Genomic DNA, 16,082 nt, shown 5'->3' with positions numbered 1-16,082 from the left:
CCCTGTTCAGAATAACAGGTGAGGCCACCTATGCAAGAGGCTGGTCTTCCTCCCGAGTTGAATACCCCCGACCCGAAAGTCCCACGCTCCAGGACACTGTCCTTGAGGCGGTAGAAGTGGTATCCCTCACTGAGTCCGGGAGAATAGCCAACCCTGAGGGATAAAAGGGCTTAAGAAAGAAAGAAAGAAAGAAAGAAGGAAAGAAAGAAAGAACAAGACATTTCAGATGATCCTCCGCCATAAGACATACAGTATTTATGTCAAAATTCAGTTTTTCTTCGCTGAATTCAGCTGGTCTTCAGTAATGACCAATTTTGGACCATGAAGCTGCAATGTTTAATTGAGGTTTTGGTTCCATAACTTCCCCGTTCTTCTCTGTACGACGATTTCCATGAAATCTTCCCCGTTTAAACACTCGTATACCCACGTAGGAAATGTAATTACCAAAGCGTAATGAGGGTGCTGGATCTTGTGATGAAAAGGGCAATGAATAGCTGAAGAGGAATTCAATGGGGACTGACAAGCAGGTTGGAGGATTTGGACTTTGCGGATGACTTGTGTTTGCTAGCCAACAGTTTTAAGGATGTGGAAGCAAAGCTGAATGATTTAAAAACCGAAGCATCAGAGGTGGGATTGAAGATAAATGGAAAGAAAACCAAGGAGATGCGCTATAATAACCGAAACAAGGCACTATTATTTTTAAGAAACCAAGAGATCGAACAAGTCAACCAGTTTTGCTACCTGGGAAGTATAGTCACCCCTGAGAGAGGAACTATGGAGGATATAGGAAATGGAATAAATAAGGCTAAAGGAGAATTTGCAATGATGAGACCAATCTGGGAACTTAACACCTATACCAAACTACGCATCTTCAATACAAATGTCAAGTCAGTACTGCTCTATGGGTGTGAAACATGGAAGACTAACAAACAACTGATTAGCAGACTTCAAACATTTGTGAACAGAAGTTTGAGGAATATCCTGAGGATATGGTGGCCACAAGTAATCTCCAATGAAGAACTGTGGGGAAAAAAAACATCAAACACCCACTGATATTGAAATGCGTCGTAGGAAATAGAAGTAGATCGGGCATACATTACGGCGAGATAAAGACAACATAGCAAGACAAGCCCTGGAATGGAACCCACAAGGTAGCAGGAGAAGAGGCAGACCAAGAAACACATGGAGGAGGAATGTAATAGCAGAAGGGATGGAGAAAGGAGGGAAGACCTGGACAGAGATCAGGACGATGGCGCAGAACAGAGTCCGGTGGCGGAAGTTCATTGATGCCCTATGCTCCACTTAGGAGATTCAGGAAGTCAAGTAAGTCAATGAGTGTGCTAAAGGGCAGCAGTTCGCAGGTGAAGGCTATATATCACTCATTAGGCCAGTCCTGTAGTATGGGATCCATACCAAACATGGCTCATTAAGGAGCTTGACATGGCACAGCGGAAGGCTGCAAGATTCGTTCTTAATTATTTAAATCCTAGAAGTAAATGAAATGAAATGGCTTTTAGTGCCGGGAATGTCCGAGGACAAGTTCGACTCGCTAGGTGCAGGTCTTTTGATTTGACACCCGTGGTGACCTGCGCGTCGTGATGAGGATGCAATGATGATGAAGACGACACATACACCCAGGCCCTCTGCCAGCGAAATTAACCAATGATGCTTAAAATTCCCGACTCTGCCGGGAACCGAACTGGGGCCCCTTTGACTATTTAGCCATGGAAGCGAACAATCCTAGAAGTAGTGTGACAAGTATGATAGAAACACTTGGGTGGGAGACACTGGGGACTAGACGGAAACAAACACGTTATGTGTAATGCCTACACGAATAAGCCAGCTTGGGGAGACTTGAAAAGCCGTGTAAGGCCAGCCGTACACGTTGCGGTGTACCGGAGAAGTTTACCTGTACAGTTGACCTTATGGCATCGACACGGCAGTTCCTCGGATTCCTTCAACTTTGTCAATAATTTTGTATAAGCGGCATCTCTCAGTGCACGATTATGATACTCCTTGCTCTTCACAGACAAGGTTCAGATTTGTACAACTCGATAAACTCCTCTAAAACTTGAGTTCGCTTACGGTTTGACATGTTTCGTACGGTATTCTATCAAAACAAAACAAAAAATTCACCGGTAACCAAAAAGAAATTACAAAACAAAACAAACCGAATGGTTTTGTAAAAACAAATAAACAGAACGCAAGACCCTCTTCGTACGCTTGTCCTGTTTCAACTGAGCTGAAACCTGTGCAGGTCTTGGGTGAATCACACAGACGTGCAGTTATGTTCAACTGCGCAGGTAACGGAATTGTTTTTCGATTCTTCCTGGCTCACCTGTACAGGTCTGGCCACCTGTGCAGGTTCATCGAACGTAGGTGCCATCCACCCTCCAGTTTACCTGCGCAGGTCAACGTGTATATAAGCAGGACAGATCACCCGCAAAAAGTAAAAGGTAAATTGCAGAAAACTATGGTAAATATTCGTTTGTAAATCGGGGAATTTATTACTGGAATGCACTACCTGCAGCTGTCTTAGAGCCTTTTTCCAAAAATTAAGATGCTTCAAGAATAGACTCCAGCATTCTGTCAATTGTTTGTCAATTTCTATGTGTTGGTGTCATATTTTAATGCACTATAAATTGTGGCATTAAAGCATCTGCATCATTTAAGGTATGTGTGAATTTATATATGAACGTGCTGTATTTACAATGCTAAGTTAATAGTTACTAACTGGGCCGTTGTCCGCCTCTGTGGTGTAGTGGATAGTGTGATTAGCTGCCACTCCCGGAAGCCCGGGTTCGATTCCCGGCTCTGCCACAAAATTTGAAAAGTGGTATGAGGGCTGAAACGGGGTCCACTCAGCTTCGGGAGGTTAAATGAATATAGGTGGGTTCGATTCTCACCTCAGCCATCCTGGAAGTGGTTTTCCGTGGTTTCCCACTTCTCCTCCAGGCAAATGCCGGGATGGTACCTAACTTAAGGCCACGACCGCTTCCTTCCCCCTTCCTTGTCTATCCCATCACCCCACAAGGCCCCTGTTCAGCATAGCAGGTTGTATCCCCCCAACCCAATGTCTCACGCTCCAGGACACTGCCCTTGAGGTAGTAGAGGTAGACTCCCTCGCAGAATCCGAGGGAAAAACCAACCCTCGAGGGTAAACAGATTATGAAAGAAGAAGAATTGGGCCGCTCAATCCACTGTAAAACAAAGTGTAAAATTTTGAAATATAATTAGTATATGACTGTGTTGTAATGTTAAGCTAGTAGTAAGCTCAACCTATAGTATTGTAAGCCGTAGTGTTAAGCACTGGAAATACTTAAGTTGCATGTGAATTTGTATAATTTGTATAATGATGATGCTGAATTTAGAATGTTAAACTAGTAGTATTTCTTGTAATATTTTCTCTCCATGGTTGCTTGTTGTAGTTGTTGCGTAATTATGCTTTAACTTTACTTCATTATTACACTCCTGTAAGTGATGATTTCATCGGGATATTACTCAATTGCGATGTATTTGCAAATAATAAAAACTCGGATTTTATTCTCCATAGTTGGAAGAAATTGTAGATTCTTGGATAACAAAACTAAAAGCTTATATTTTAAAGAATGTTACTAACTGCCCGTGTATATTTGGCAGAATTAAATCAAAGAGCAAGCAGTTTCAAGGAGTGGGTGTGGACATAGCTATTTATCTTACGTCGCACCGACACAGTCAGGTTTTATAGCGTCCGGATCCATGGTTAAATGATGCTGTATTTTGGTCACAGGGGTCCCGGGTTCGATTCCCGGCAGGGTTGGGAACTTTAACCGTAATTGGCTAATTCCGTTTGCCCGGGGACTGGGTATATGTGTCGTCTTCATCATCATTTCATCCTCATAACGACGCGCAGGTCGCCTACGGGAATCAAATCGAAAGACCTGCACCTGGCGAGCCGAACTTGTCCTCGGACACTCCCGGCACTAAAAGCCATACGCCATTTCATTTCAATCAGGTTATATGGCGACAGTCGGGTAGGGTAGGGCTGGGACTGGAAAGGAAGCGACCATGGCCTTATTTAAGGCACAGTCCCACAACATACCTGGTATGAAAGTGGGAAACCACGGAAACCATCTTCAGATTTGCCAACAGTAGGGGTTCGAACCAACTATCTCTCGAATGCAAGCTACGTGACTCAAACCACGTAGTCAACTGCTCGGTACAAAACGCATGATTTTGTTTTATTTTAAATTTCTTTTCCACTTAATTTGTTCAGAGAGGATGATTACCTAGTTGTACTTCCTCTTAAAACAGAAATCAACACCACCACTCTCTCTCTCTCACTCTTGTACATTCATGGAGAAACGAATAGGGTATATCTCAGCCATTGTTGTTTTCTAGAGACATAGAAGGTGGTGGTGATTATTGTTTCAAGAGAGTGCAACTAGGCAAACATCGTCTATTAACACTTTTTTTTACAGTTGCTTTACGTCGCACCGACACAGGTAGGTCTTATGGCGACGATGGTATAGGAAAGGGCTAGGAATGGGAAGGAAGCGGCCGTGGCCTTTATTAAGGTACACCCCCAGCATTTGCCTGGTGTGAAAATGGGAAACCACGGAAAACCATATTCAGGGCTGCCGACAGTGGGGTTCGAACCCACTATCTCCCGAATACTCTATTAACACTGATGAGAGATGAAAAGAGAAGATGTCTTATCCTTCGAAATATGAAGGTATCGGTAATAATAATAATAATAATAATAATAATAATAATAATAATAATAATAATAACAATCGTATGGCCTCAGCTACCGTGTGCAGACATTTCAATTTGACGTCATCTGGCTGTCTGCTCGTCTGTTTACTCTAGGCCCACTAGATGGCAGACCGAGTAAACCGAAACTCTTTTGGGCGTCTATGGCTGAGATTTAATGAATTTTGTCGGGTAAACACCAAATGTGTCACCAGAGATCTTTTACATGCCGACATCGTACGACATGGAGTGTCGAATGGACTTTTTTCCGCCCTTCAAAAATCCGACTACCTCTGCCGGGTTTGAACCCGCTATCTTGGGATCCGGAGGCCGACACTCTACCACTGATCCACAGTGGCAACTAAGGTATCGGTAAAAGAACCGGATGGATCTTGAAGAGTCTGAAAAAGAAAAAGGTCTCGAAAACCAGGACTCAGCTAAGGACCCGTGGGTCGCCAATCCATGCTCCCAAGTTAAGAGCTCCTGGGACCCTTTCTAGTCACCTCTTGCGACAGGCAGGGGATACTTTGAATTTTGTTATACTGTACCACCCCCCCTACAGGGGAAAGAAACAGAAGGAAGAGTATATTGGAGTAGAATTTAAAATTTCAGGTTCGTGCCCGATCGGAACTGTATTAGTTTTCATTACTACTGTTCTTTATTATACCTCTTGGTATAAAATTGTAAGACCAATTTAATAATTGATAATGTTATTGTTATGTGTAAAGCAGTTGTACTCACCACCCACTGGGGCATGGCACGGGCGGCTCTCAACCTCGTGGACGGGTTGGATATGGCCATGGGGCGCCATCTCTCGCTACCCGAACTCTGAAACAAAACAAAACATTAATAATGATAATAATAATAATAATAATAATAATAATAATAATAATAATAATAATAATAATAATAATAATAATAGTAATGTCCGGCTCTTTGGCTGAATGGTCAGCGTCGCTACCTTGGATTTGGAGTGTCCCGGGCTCAAATTCCGCCGGATTAGGGATTTTAGCTGCCCCATCTGGTTAATTCCTCTGACTCGGGAGCAAATTTCTTGTGTTTGTCTCAATACACAGCTGTTCCTATACCGTACACACCAGTACTGAATACATCCTCTACATAAGGTATGCGTCTGTAGCCATAAAACAAGCCCTAGTCTTCCGATGACTATACTTCCTGAGTGACCGGGCGAGTTGGCCGTGCGGTTAGGGGTGCGCACCTGTGTGCTTGCATCCGGGAGATAGTGGGTTCGAGCCCCATTATCGGCAGCCCTGAAGATGGTTTTCCGTGGTTTTCCATTTTCACACCAGGCAAATGCTGGGGCTGTACTTTAATTAAGGCTACGGCACCTTCCTTCCCACTCCTAACCCTTTCCTATCCCATCGTCGCCATAAGACCTGTCTGTGTCGGTGCGACGTAAAACCAATAGCAATAATAATAATAATAATAATAATAATAATAATAATAATAATAATAATAAACTTCCTAAGTGCGAATTCAGGACAGGTTATGTTAGATAGTTCGCAACAACCTCTCTCCCTCCTGTTGAGATACCGGTATAGATTAATACAAGCACGTTTGACTTTTGTTACTATGTCTAAAGGTGGCACGCGAACAGGAATTCGGTGGCACGCCACATGAAAATATTCAAGTTTTTATATAAATATTGTACTACAGAAAATATATATATATATCCCGTAGATCGTATAGTTATAGTGTTTCACGTGTAAAAAATAAATATCGAAAACCTGGCCGTCAGTCAGTCAGTGAGTGAAGTTTGACTTGTGTGTGGTAGCCAGTAGCGCATAATTATTCGTTGTGGGTTACTGTTTATTGAATGTCATTTGTATAGGACCTCACACACATGTTTTCGGTGCCGAAAAAAAATCCATAAACTTAACAAAGGCGGTGACCGGATTCTTCAAGAACAGTGGACAATGGAATTCAGAGCGATAGAAAGAAGCAATACAGCTTTGTGTTGCCTGTGCTTGAAAACCGCCGTGTCCCGCACTTTTAATATAAAGCGCCATTTCGAGACGGATCATTTAAATGTTCGTTCCGTGCCAAATGAAGAAAGAAGACAATACAGAACAAAACGAGTTGTTTTTTATCATCTTTTAGGCCAAGGAATAGTATCAGTGCGGTTGTTTCCATCTGTCTCACTGCATATTAGAGCAAGGGAAACCGATTTCTGACGGTGAGCTCTTGAAAGAGACGTCCGATACATTAAGTGAAGACTTTCCTAACAAACAATTAACAGAATTAAAGAAATGCCAGTCAGTGGAAGTACTGTCATGGGTAGAATAATAAGAATGAGTGAAGATGTTTCGGAGCAATTGAAAGCTGATTCGGATTACTCCCAGATGTATTCAGTATGTCTTGATGAAAACACGGATATGATCTTACAAGAAAGGATTGCTGTTTTTATCTGATTCCCTTGTGGAAATGTGATGAGGGTAGAATTAGTTAAAATGTTGAGTTTACAAAGTATGACAATAGGTAAAGATATAATGAAATATGTGAGGCAAGAACTTGTATTAAAATGGGGTTTGACTCACAGAATACTGCCTCAAGTATGGTGGGTATTCCTAATGGGTTTGTGAAATTTCTTTTAAAAAAGTTAAACACCCTATTTTACATTTCCATCGTATGTTACACCAGGAAACCCTATGTGCGAAAGAAGGTACTGTATGCTGTCATTTGAAAGAATACTCTCCGTGGTAACTAAAATGGTGAACTTCTTTCCTGCACGTGCTCTAAATAATCCCCAGTTCTTGAAAATTTTACACGAAGTGGAATCTCACTGTGGCGTACTTGTATGTGTATGTTGGGTATTCAGCCCGAAGGCTGGTTTGTTCCTCTGCAGTTCTACCAACAGCTGTCATAAATAGCCTAGGTGTCACTGAAGAGGCGTACTAGGGAAATGAGGAGTGAGGTAGTTTCCCGTTGCTTTCCTCACCGAGCCAGCCGTTGCTATTACATATCAGTCTGCCAAGCCCACTGAAATCCATGCACCAACTGACCCTGTGAGCGATATTTTCACACCATTCATAACAGGGACAAGCTGCATAAGGAATGGTATTACTAGCATCACTCATACCTCAGTCACTTTCATATTGTCAAAGCCAAGGATGAGACTGAGACAGGTCAATGAAAGTAACAAATTTGATATAGCCCATACCAGAAGACACTACATCTCGTCAGCAAAGGCATGGCGTACTTATAATGTACAATAATGTTTGCTGGCTGAGTCTTGGGCAAGTATTCCAGAGGATTGTCTAACTCTTGGACGAAATTCGCTTCTTCATGATAGAAGAGTACGAAGAATTCCCAGAACTTACGGACCCTATTTGGCTGTGTGAATGAATGTTTTTCCGTGATTTTACAGCTGTATACAATGTTATGAATAAAGAAGTGTAAGGAAACGTACATACTGCAGATAGATTGAGATCATAAAATAATTCCAGAGAAAACGTGTATTCTTCAGGGATGTTGAAACAAGGAATGTTAAGTACTTTCCTTCACTTAAAGTATAACTTGAACTGATGTCAAGTTTTGTAAATCAATTAACTTTTGAAGTCAAAAAGAAGTATTTGTAAGAAGTATGTGGACATCTCACAAAATTCAAAACAAATAATTACCAAGAGATTTTCCCAATTTCGAGATTTGGAAGAAACATTGCACTTATTGCAAAACCTCATATTGCTCAAATGAGTGACATTAAGGTCAATTTTTACTGACCATTTAGAAATGAAGTTGACTGAATGTGAAGAAAGCAGTACATGGGTGAACAAATTCGTACAGCTTGGTGAATCATGGGTGAAAATAGACTAGGCTGTTTATGGTGAATACTCTCTCCAGAAACCAGACAACTTCATACGTGAACAATGGGACAGCCTCCCACAAAATTTTCGGTGATGAAGAAACTTGCTACAGCATTACTTACTTTGTCTGGGTCATCATATGTCTACGAACAGCTATTTCCTACAATGAACGTTGTAAAGTCAACAGTTAGAAGCCGTCCCGGTTCACACCTAAGTGCTTCTTGTGTGTTATTGCAGACAAGAAGTTATGAACCTAATATAAATGACATGGTTGCTAAATGTGAGAACAATATTTCACTTAAAGTCTTTTTTTTTTTTTTTTTGCTAGTGGCTTTACGTCGCACCGATACAGATAGGTCGGATGGCGACGATGGGATAGGAAAGGCCTAGGAATTGGAAGGAAGCAGCCGTGGCTTTAATTAAGGTACAGCCCCAGCATTTGTCTGGTGTGAAAATTGGAAACCACGGAAATCCATCTTCAGGGCTGCCGACAGTGGGACTCGAACCCACTATCTCCCGGATGCAAGCTCACATCCGCGCTCTTCTAACCGCACGGCCAACTCGCCCGGTACACTTAAAGTCCATTAGCAATATTAGTATGTTTAATTGTTACCGTATATCTAATAACATCTGATGACGAAGTATGTTACAATGGGAGCTTATACGTATTTTTACAAGTAATGATAGGTATTCTCCAAACTTACATGCTTAAAAATGTACTTTGATGGTTTTGAAAAATACAACCACGAAACATGCAATGAAATATATTTACAAGATATTAAATAAATGAGTAAATATATAAATAAATCACTAAATGAATGAATAACATATTATGAAACATAATTGTGATTTTTTTGCTAGTGGTTTTACGTCGCACCGACACGGATAGCTCTTATGGCGACGATGGGATAGGAAAGTGCTGGGAGTTGGAAGGAAGCGGCCGTGGCCTTAATTAAGGTACAGCCCCAGCATATCCTGGTGTGAAAATGGGAAACCACGGAAAACCATTTTCAGGGCTGCCGACAGTGGGATTCGAACTCACCATCTCCCGGATACAAGCACGCAGCCTCAAACCGCACGGCCAACTGGCCCGGTAATTGGGAATTAAGACAGTAAGTAGGTGGGAGGGGAGTAGGGGGAAGGGGTTGTAGCTATTCCTTAGAAAGCAACAAGTGGCACAGTAAACAGTTGATAATAATAAATGAGACTTAAACTGGCACTCTAGCCGGAAAAGGTTCGCCATCCCTGCTTTAGAGGAACCATCACCCGTCATTTTATCTGGTTCTACCTGGACTAGATAACAGCCTAATAGAGGATGTTGCAATCAGTACTCTGAAGGGTTCCATAACCATTCTTAGGAATCACTTGTATGGACTGGACAAGTGTTCACGAATAATTCAGCTTGGGGTCGCCATTAAATGTGGATTAAGCGCAGTTTTACGGTCGGATGCCTTTCCGGATACCAACCTGATGTAGAAGGATGCATTCACTATTGTGTGTTTCTGTGATGTGGTATGTTGCATCACAGTGAAGAAGTGTGTGTTAAGACGAATAGAAACACTCAGTAAGCCAAGGATACCTGAGTCGGGGTTAACTTGAGGAAGATTGGTCAGTTCTTGGTAATAAATGAAATGGCGCATGGGTTTTAGTGCCGGGATGTTTCCGAGGACTTCGGCTCGCCAGGTGCAGGTTGGCGACCTGCGCGTCGTGATGAGGATGAAATGATGATGAAGACGACACATACACCCAGCCCCCGTGCCAGGGGAATTAACCAATTATGGTTAAAATACCCGACCCTGCCGGGAATCGAACCCAGGACCCCTGTGACCAAAGGCCAGCATGCTAACCATTTAGACATGGAGCCGGACAGCAGTTCCTGGTGACCACGCCCGATGACTCTCAACGTTGGAAATCTCACGGAATCCGGTGGTTCAACATGTCCATGCCCTTGGCCAATCCATTATTGGTTGATTGTTGATTATTAGTGGTGTTTATTTCCTGTGCGAACTCCCTCGAAACCGAGTACTGTATTCGTCGTCTAGCCTTGGCCTCTTCAAGTCTCGAACTTGGAACAGACGCGGAGACTGAGCAACACACTGCTCTCTCAAGTTGAGTGGTCTATGTCCGTGTTCATCTGTAGGATGTTGAATAGCAGGACAGGTAATGCTGCTACTGCCAGCCGCTCCATATTATCAGGATCCATGGTTCTCGTCTCTCCGACTCAAGGATGGAGAATCTTAAACAATGCTGAGCCTGCGGGCGCCAAGGAACTATTTTAAGGCCGGTTGTCGACCTCTACCTCTGCTATAACAACACGGAAGTGCTGGCTCCACTGGGTCAATAGTTCCCTGTGATTTATGGTACAGCACTTGTACTGTGAGTACTTCACGTTGCTATATTTCGGGCGCGAGTCCATTCCTTAATCAATGAAATACTCAAAGATAACGGCATTTATAGCCGTAACGCACCCTATTTATGTGTCGGGTGTATTTATACATTCTACCCAACAAGTTCAAAGAGAGATGTCTGATCCTAATATAAGAATAGAGGCTGTAAATTTTAAGACTTTTAAGCACTAATAAATTGAATTTGTAGAAGATTCAAGCCTTACTTCACGGTGTGCTTTACACCTATTTTGCGGGACAGTATCGAATTGCGGGCATGTTTCCCGGTGCCCCGAAAGTACTTTTCGGGACATATCATTAAAATAAATATAGAACGTTACTTCATGTACGGAACATTAAAAATCACCATGCATTTATGCACATGTCTATTGGATGTACTTTTGTAGACCTATATGGAAACAGTACTGAGCGGAGTGGCCGTGTGTGTTAACGCGCTACGGCTATGGAGCAACGCTCAGCATTCGGGATGTGAGGGGGTTCGAACCTCACCGTCGGCTGTACGGAGAATGTTCTGTGGTTTCTCATTTTCACTTCCATTTCCTTACCCAATTTCATTCACCAACATTAATTTGATCTTCATTAGTTCCTCAACTGTCCGTCTCCGTAGCGTAACGGTTAGCCGTCCTAGTGGGCCCGGGTTCGATTCTCGGTACTGCCAGAAATTTAAGAATGGCAGGAGGGCTGGTATGTGGTTGAAATGGTGCATGCAGTTCACCTCCATTGGGGGTGTGCCTGAAAAGAGCTGCACCACCTCGGGATGAGGACACAAGTTTGTCTAACTCGTTGGCTGAATGGTCAGCGTACTGCCTTCGATTCAGAGGGTTCCGGGTACGATTCCCGGCTGAGTCGGGGATTTTAATCTTCCAATAGCTCGGGGACATCCCTGCAACTCACACACCACACATAACACTATCCTCCACCACAATAACACGCAGTTACCTACAGATGGCAGATGCCGCCCACCCTCATCGGAGGGTCTGCCTTACAAGGGCTGCACCCGGCTAGAAATAGCCACGCGAAATTATTATTATTACCTCCTCAACTGAGGTTGGCGACAGGAAGGCATCCGGTCGTAAAATCGTGCCGTATAATTTAATCTCACCTCATCCTCAATCCCGTATTAGGAAACGAGATTAATAATAATAATAATAATAATAATAATAATAATAATAATAATAATAATAATAATAATAATAATAGCTTTATGTCCCACTGACTACTTATACGGTTTTCGGAGACGGCGAATTGCCGGAATTTTGTCCCACAGCAGTTATTTTACGTGCCATTATATCTACCGGCACGAGGATGACGTATTTGGGCACCTTCAAATACCACTGGACTGAGCCAGGATCGAACCTGCCAAGTTCGGATCAGAAGGCCAGCGCCTCAACCGTCTGAGCCACTCAGTCCGGCAAACGGTATTGAGGGGGTAGACATACATACATACATACATACATACATACATACATACATACATACATACATAAGCCTACATATATATCGTAACCATGAAGAGTTCGGAAGCATTTTCATAAACGAGCCTATCCTCGACCTGTGGTAATATAAAATCTTAAAACTCATTCGTTCATTGTTTGCGAATCAGCTGTTATTTCATTTTAAACACACAACAAAGGGCATCAGTTAACAGGTGTTAAGCTATTGTTGAAGTTCGGTTTTGAGATGTGGCAAGTGAAATAAGGGCGGTCGGGTTCTGTTGATGTGGTCTGACTTGCGTAATGATTCCTAAACGACCGAGCAAGTGGCTATGCGGTTCGGGAGATAGCGGGTTCGAAGCCGACTGTCGGCAGCCCTGAAGAAGGTTTTCCGTGGTTCCTCATTTTCACACCAAGCTGTACCTTAATTAAGGCCGTGGTCCTATTCCACTATGCCATCGTCGCTATACGACCTATCTGTGTCGGTGCGACGTAAAGCAGATTTGCAAGAAAACAAAGATTCCTAAACGGAAATGCAAGTTTAATGATAAACTACGAAATGAGTTTCCATACTTAAAGGGGTAGAAGCACAACGACAATTCAAACAGTTGTATCTTTAAAGCGTAATTTAGTGCATCTCGTAGCACATGGCTTACTGTCATATCATTTAAACTCTCAAAAATATAAATGAGCTCTTCAATCTGCTTTGACTTCCGAAAAACGAACATTTTGTACCCGTTAAATCTGACAGCAACTTTTTCGATTTAGCAGCGAGTGAGTGTGCATTTTCTTTTCACACTGCCAAGTACAGTCGTGGTTTTTATTCGATGACTTGTAAGTCAGCAGTCGATCGAAAAGTTCGAGTGATTGGAAATTTAAATTATCTGTAGGACAGAGGATTTCAGTTACATTCACACAAGATTTTAATATTGTGTTTTTCTTTTAATTTTTTCTATGTCCCGAATTTAGATAATTTTAATATTGCATTCTATCTATTATGCAAACTAATTGTAAAGTGTTAAGGTCTATAGTCTGTTTCAAATGGAAAGTGTTTTGGCATCGAGAGGCTATTTGGAATCGTCCAAACAAGCAGCTGCTATGTTGTCGCGTTATCCCACCCACTCAACGAGCTGCGCTTCGCGGAAAAATCTCACTGCATTATTTATCACTTGCGCCAATTCAAAGCATTTTTACTTATTAAAAACGACCGCAGCGGAGAGAACTTCTCATTTGACACATAGCATAGTGCTGCAGTAGGATGATGATCACTGTAGACGCATCCTGCGCTGCACGTCTGTTTCTCACTCTGCATACCTCTCAGGAGCCTCGGCATTGTGGCGAGTACGAAGAGAGTACTGAAGTTAAAAGCAGATTTAACTTGTGGGACATAGAACTCCTAATGAGCTTGGACAGCAATTGTTCAGAAAAATGTGCTGCAGTTATTGGGGTTACACGTGGTGAGGACAACTACCTCAACCGCGTCCTCTATAGGCATCTTCTCAGTTGAAATGTTGAATGAACCATGTTTCAAATCTTACAAGGGGGCATTCCCTACTCGTCACCACCGATTTCGCTCAAATTTATAGAACATGCAGGGCTTGGCTAGAAATTAAAGTACCCGAAGTGGTAACTGCAGATGGCCAAGCGTATAGAAAATAAAAATAAAAATGTTGACACGGCTCTCGCACCGTATAAGCCACTTACGTTAGTGCGCCTGCCGAGCAGTTGTTGGCGTAGCGATAAGAGCTCGGACTGGTAATTCGGTGGTCGTGGGTTCAACTCACGGTATGGAGACTGTTTATTTCTGTCAACCTTTATATTATTCATTTTCCAATTAAGCAAAGAGGTGAATAATTCATTTCAATTTATTTATTTATTTATTTATTTATTTATTTATTTATTTATACGCAAAAGGCATAGAAAAGGTAAAAAATTGGGGTTTAATTGTCAGACTTTTTTCTACTTGCGCCAATAATCTATTGTTTGTGTACAGCCGCCAGGAGCAACGTTCACTTGTCAGGTGAAAACCAATCTTACAAGTCCGCCTCTGTGGTGTAGTGGTTAGCGTGATTAGCTGCCACCCCCAGAGGTCCGGGTTCGATTCCCGGCTCTGCCACGAAATTTGAAAAGTGGTACGAGGGCTGGAACGGGGTCCACTCAGCCTCGGGAGGTCAATTCAGTAGAGGTGGGTTCGATTCCCACCTCAGCCATCCTGGAAGTGGTTTTCCGTGGTTTCCCACTTCTCCTCCAGGCAAATGCCGGGATGGTACCTAACTGAAGGCCACGGGATGGTACCTAACTGAAGGCCACGGCCGCTTCCTTCCCTCTTCCTTGCCTGTCCCATCCAATCTTCCTATCCCTCCACTAGACCCCTGTTCAGCATAGCAGGTGAGGCCGCCTGGGCGAGTTCCTGGTCATTCTCCCCAGTTGTATCCCCGACTCAAAGTCTGAATCTCCAGGACACTGCCCTTGAGGCGGTAGAGGTGGGATCCCTCACTGAGTCCGAGGGAAAAACCGACCCTGGAGGGTAAACAGATTACGAACGAACGAACCAATCTTACAGCGAAACGACTATTCACGTTTATGGCACATTCCCCAGGGAGGGGAGATAGCCAATAAAGGAGAAAAAAAGAAGAATTTCTGTTTGAACACGTCGGGAAAGTTTGCAACTCCAAATTTTCTACATTTGTGCGCTCATTAAAAAAATGATCCCTATATGCATTTTGCATACAAATAAATAAAATAAAATAAATGAATAATATAAAAATTGAAAAAATAATCTCCACACGTGGAGTCGAACACACGACCACCGAATTACTAGTCCAAGCTCTTACCGCTACGCCAACTACTTCTCGGTGCGCCTACTAACGTAAGTGACTTATACGGCGCGAGAGCCGCGTCAACATTATTATTTTTATTTTTATTTTCTATACGCTTGGCCATCTGGAGTTCCCACTTTGGGTACTTTAATTTCTAGCCAAGCCCTGCATGTTCTATAAATTTGAGCGAAATCGGTGGTGACGAGTAGGGAATGCCCCCTTGTTAGACCAGGGTTAAAGGCCCCTCCGCGAGCTGGCTAAGGCTCCTACACTACATGATCGACCATACTTAGTCAAAATTTACTCTACAATTCATATCTTTCCTCCTTTAGCCGTTAAACAGCAATATTTTCATCAACAGGGTATTTATAATTTTGGAATACATGAACTCTACCAGTAATCCTTCTGGTAATTATGACATGTATTCTTTTTTTTTTTTTTTGCTAGGGGCTTTACGTCGCACCGGCTCAGATAGGTCTTATGGCGACGATGGGATAGGAAAGGCCTAGGAGTTGGAAGGAAGCGGCCGTGGCCTTAATTAAGGTACAGCCCCAGCATTTGCCTGGTGTGAAAATGGGAAACCACGGACGTGTATTCTCCTAGGATAGTAGTATAGTAAGTAAAGTCTAATCAAGCTAAAGCAAAGCTAATGCAGTGACCTTATAGTTGAGATCAACTGCATTCTATAAAACGTATTCTTACATCGCTCTGCTTTCAAACCGACCTTGCTGCGCAGGGTTGAAAGCTGAGTGAACTCAGGATTTGTTCGTAACAGACATGAAAGTGACAGAAATGATAATTGCTACAAACAGATGGACACGATGGCAGGTGGGCACTCGCAGTGATGAGATAAATGCCAAGATGGTA

The 16,082-nt window shown here is 42.7% G+C and overlaps 1 protein-coding gene across 6 annotated transcripts in view; it reads right to left on the bottom strand.

Moving 5' to 3' along the window:
- LUBEL (Linear Ubiquitin E3 ligase) overlaps window positions 1-16,082 on the bottom strand; it is a 371,419-nt gene that overhangs the window by 238,516 nt on the left and 116,821 nt on the right. For all 6 annotated transcript variants that reach the window (XM_067145436.2, XM_067145435.2, XM_067145441.2 and 3 more), the window contains exon 2: window positions 5,476-5,562. In XM_067145436.2, the coding sequence (XP_067001537.2) occupies window positions 5,476-5,562 (87 nt within the window). The remainder of the gene's footprint in view (window positions 1-5,475; window positions 5,563-16,082) is intronic.

The sequence above is a fragment of the Anabrus simplex genome, chromosome 4, assembly GCF_040414725.1.
Source record: "Anabrus simplex isolate iqAnaSimp1 chromosome 4, ASM4041472v1, whole genome shotgun sequence".
NCBI classification, from domain to species: domain Eukaryota; kingdom Metazoa; phylum Arthropoda; class Insecta; order Orthoptera; family Tettigoniidae; genus Anabrus; species Anabrus simplex.
The sequence above is the reverse complement of the archived record's forward strand: the minus strand, read 5'-3'. Positions and strand labels throughout refer to the sequence as shown.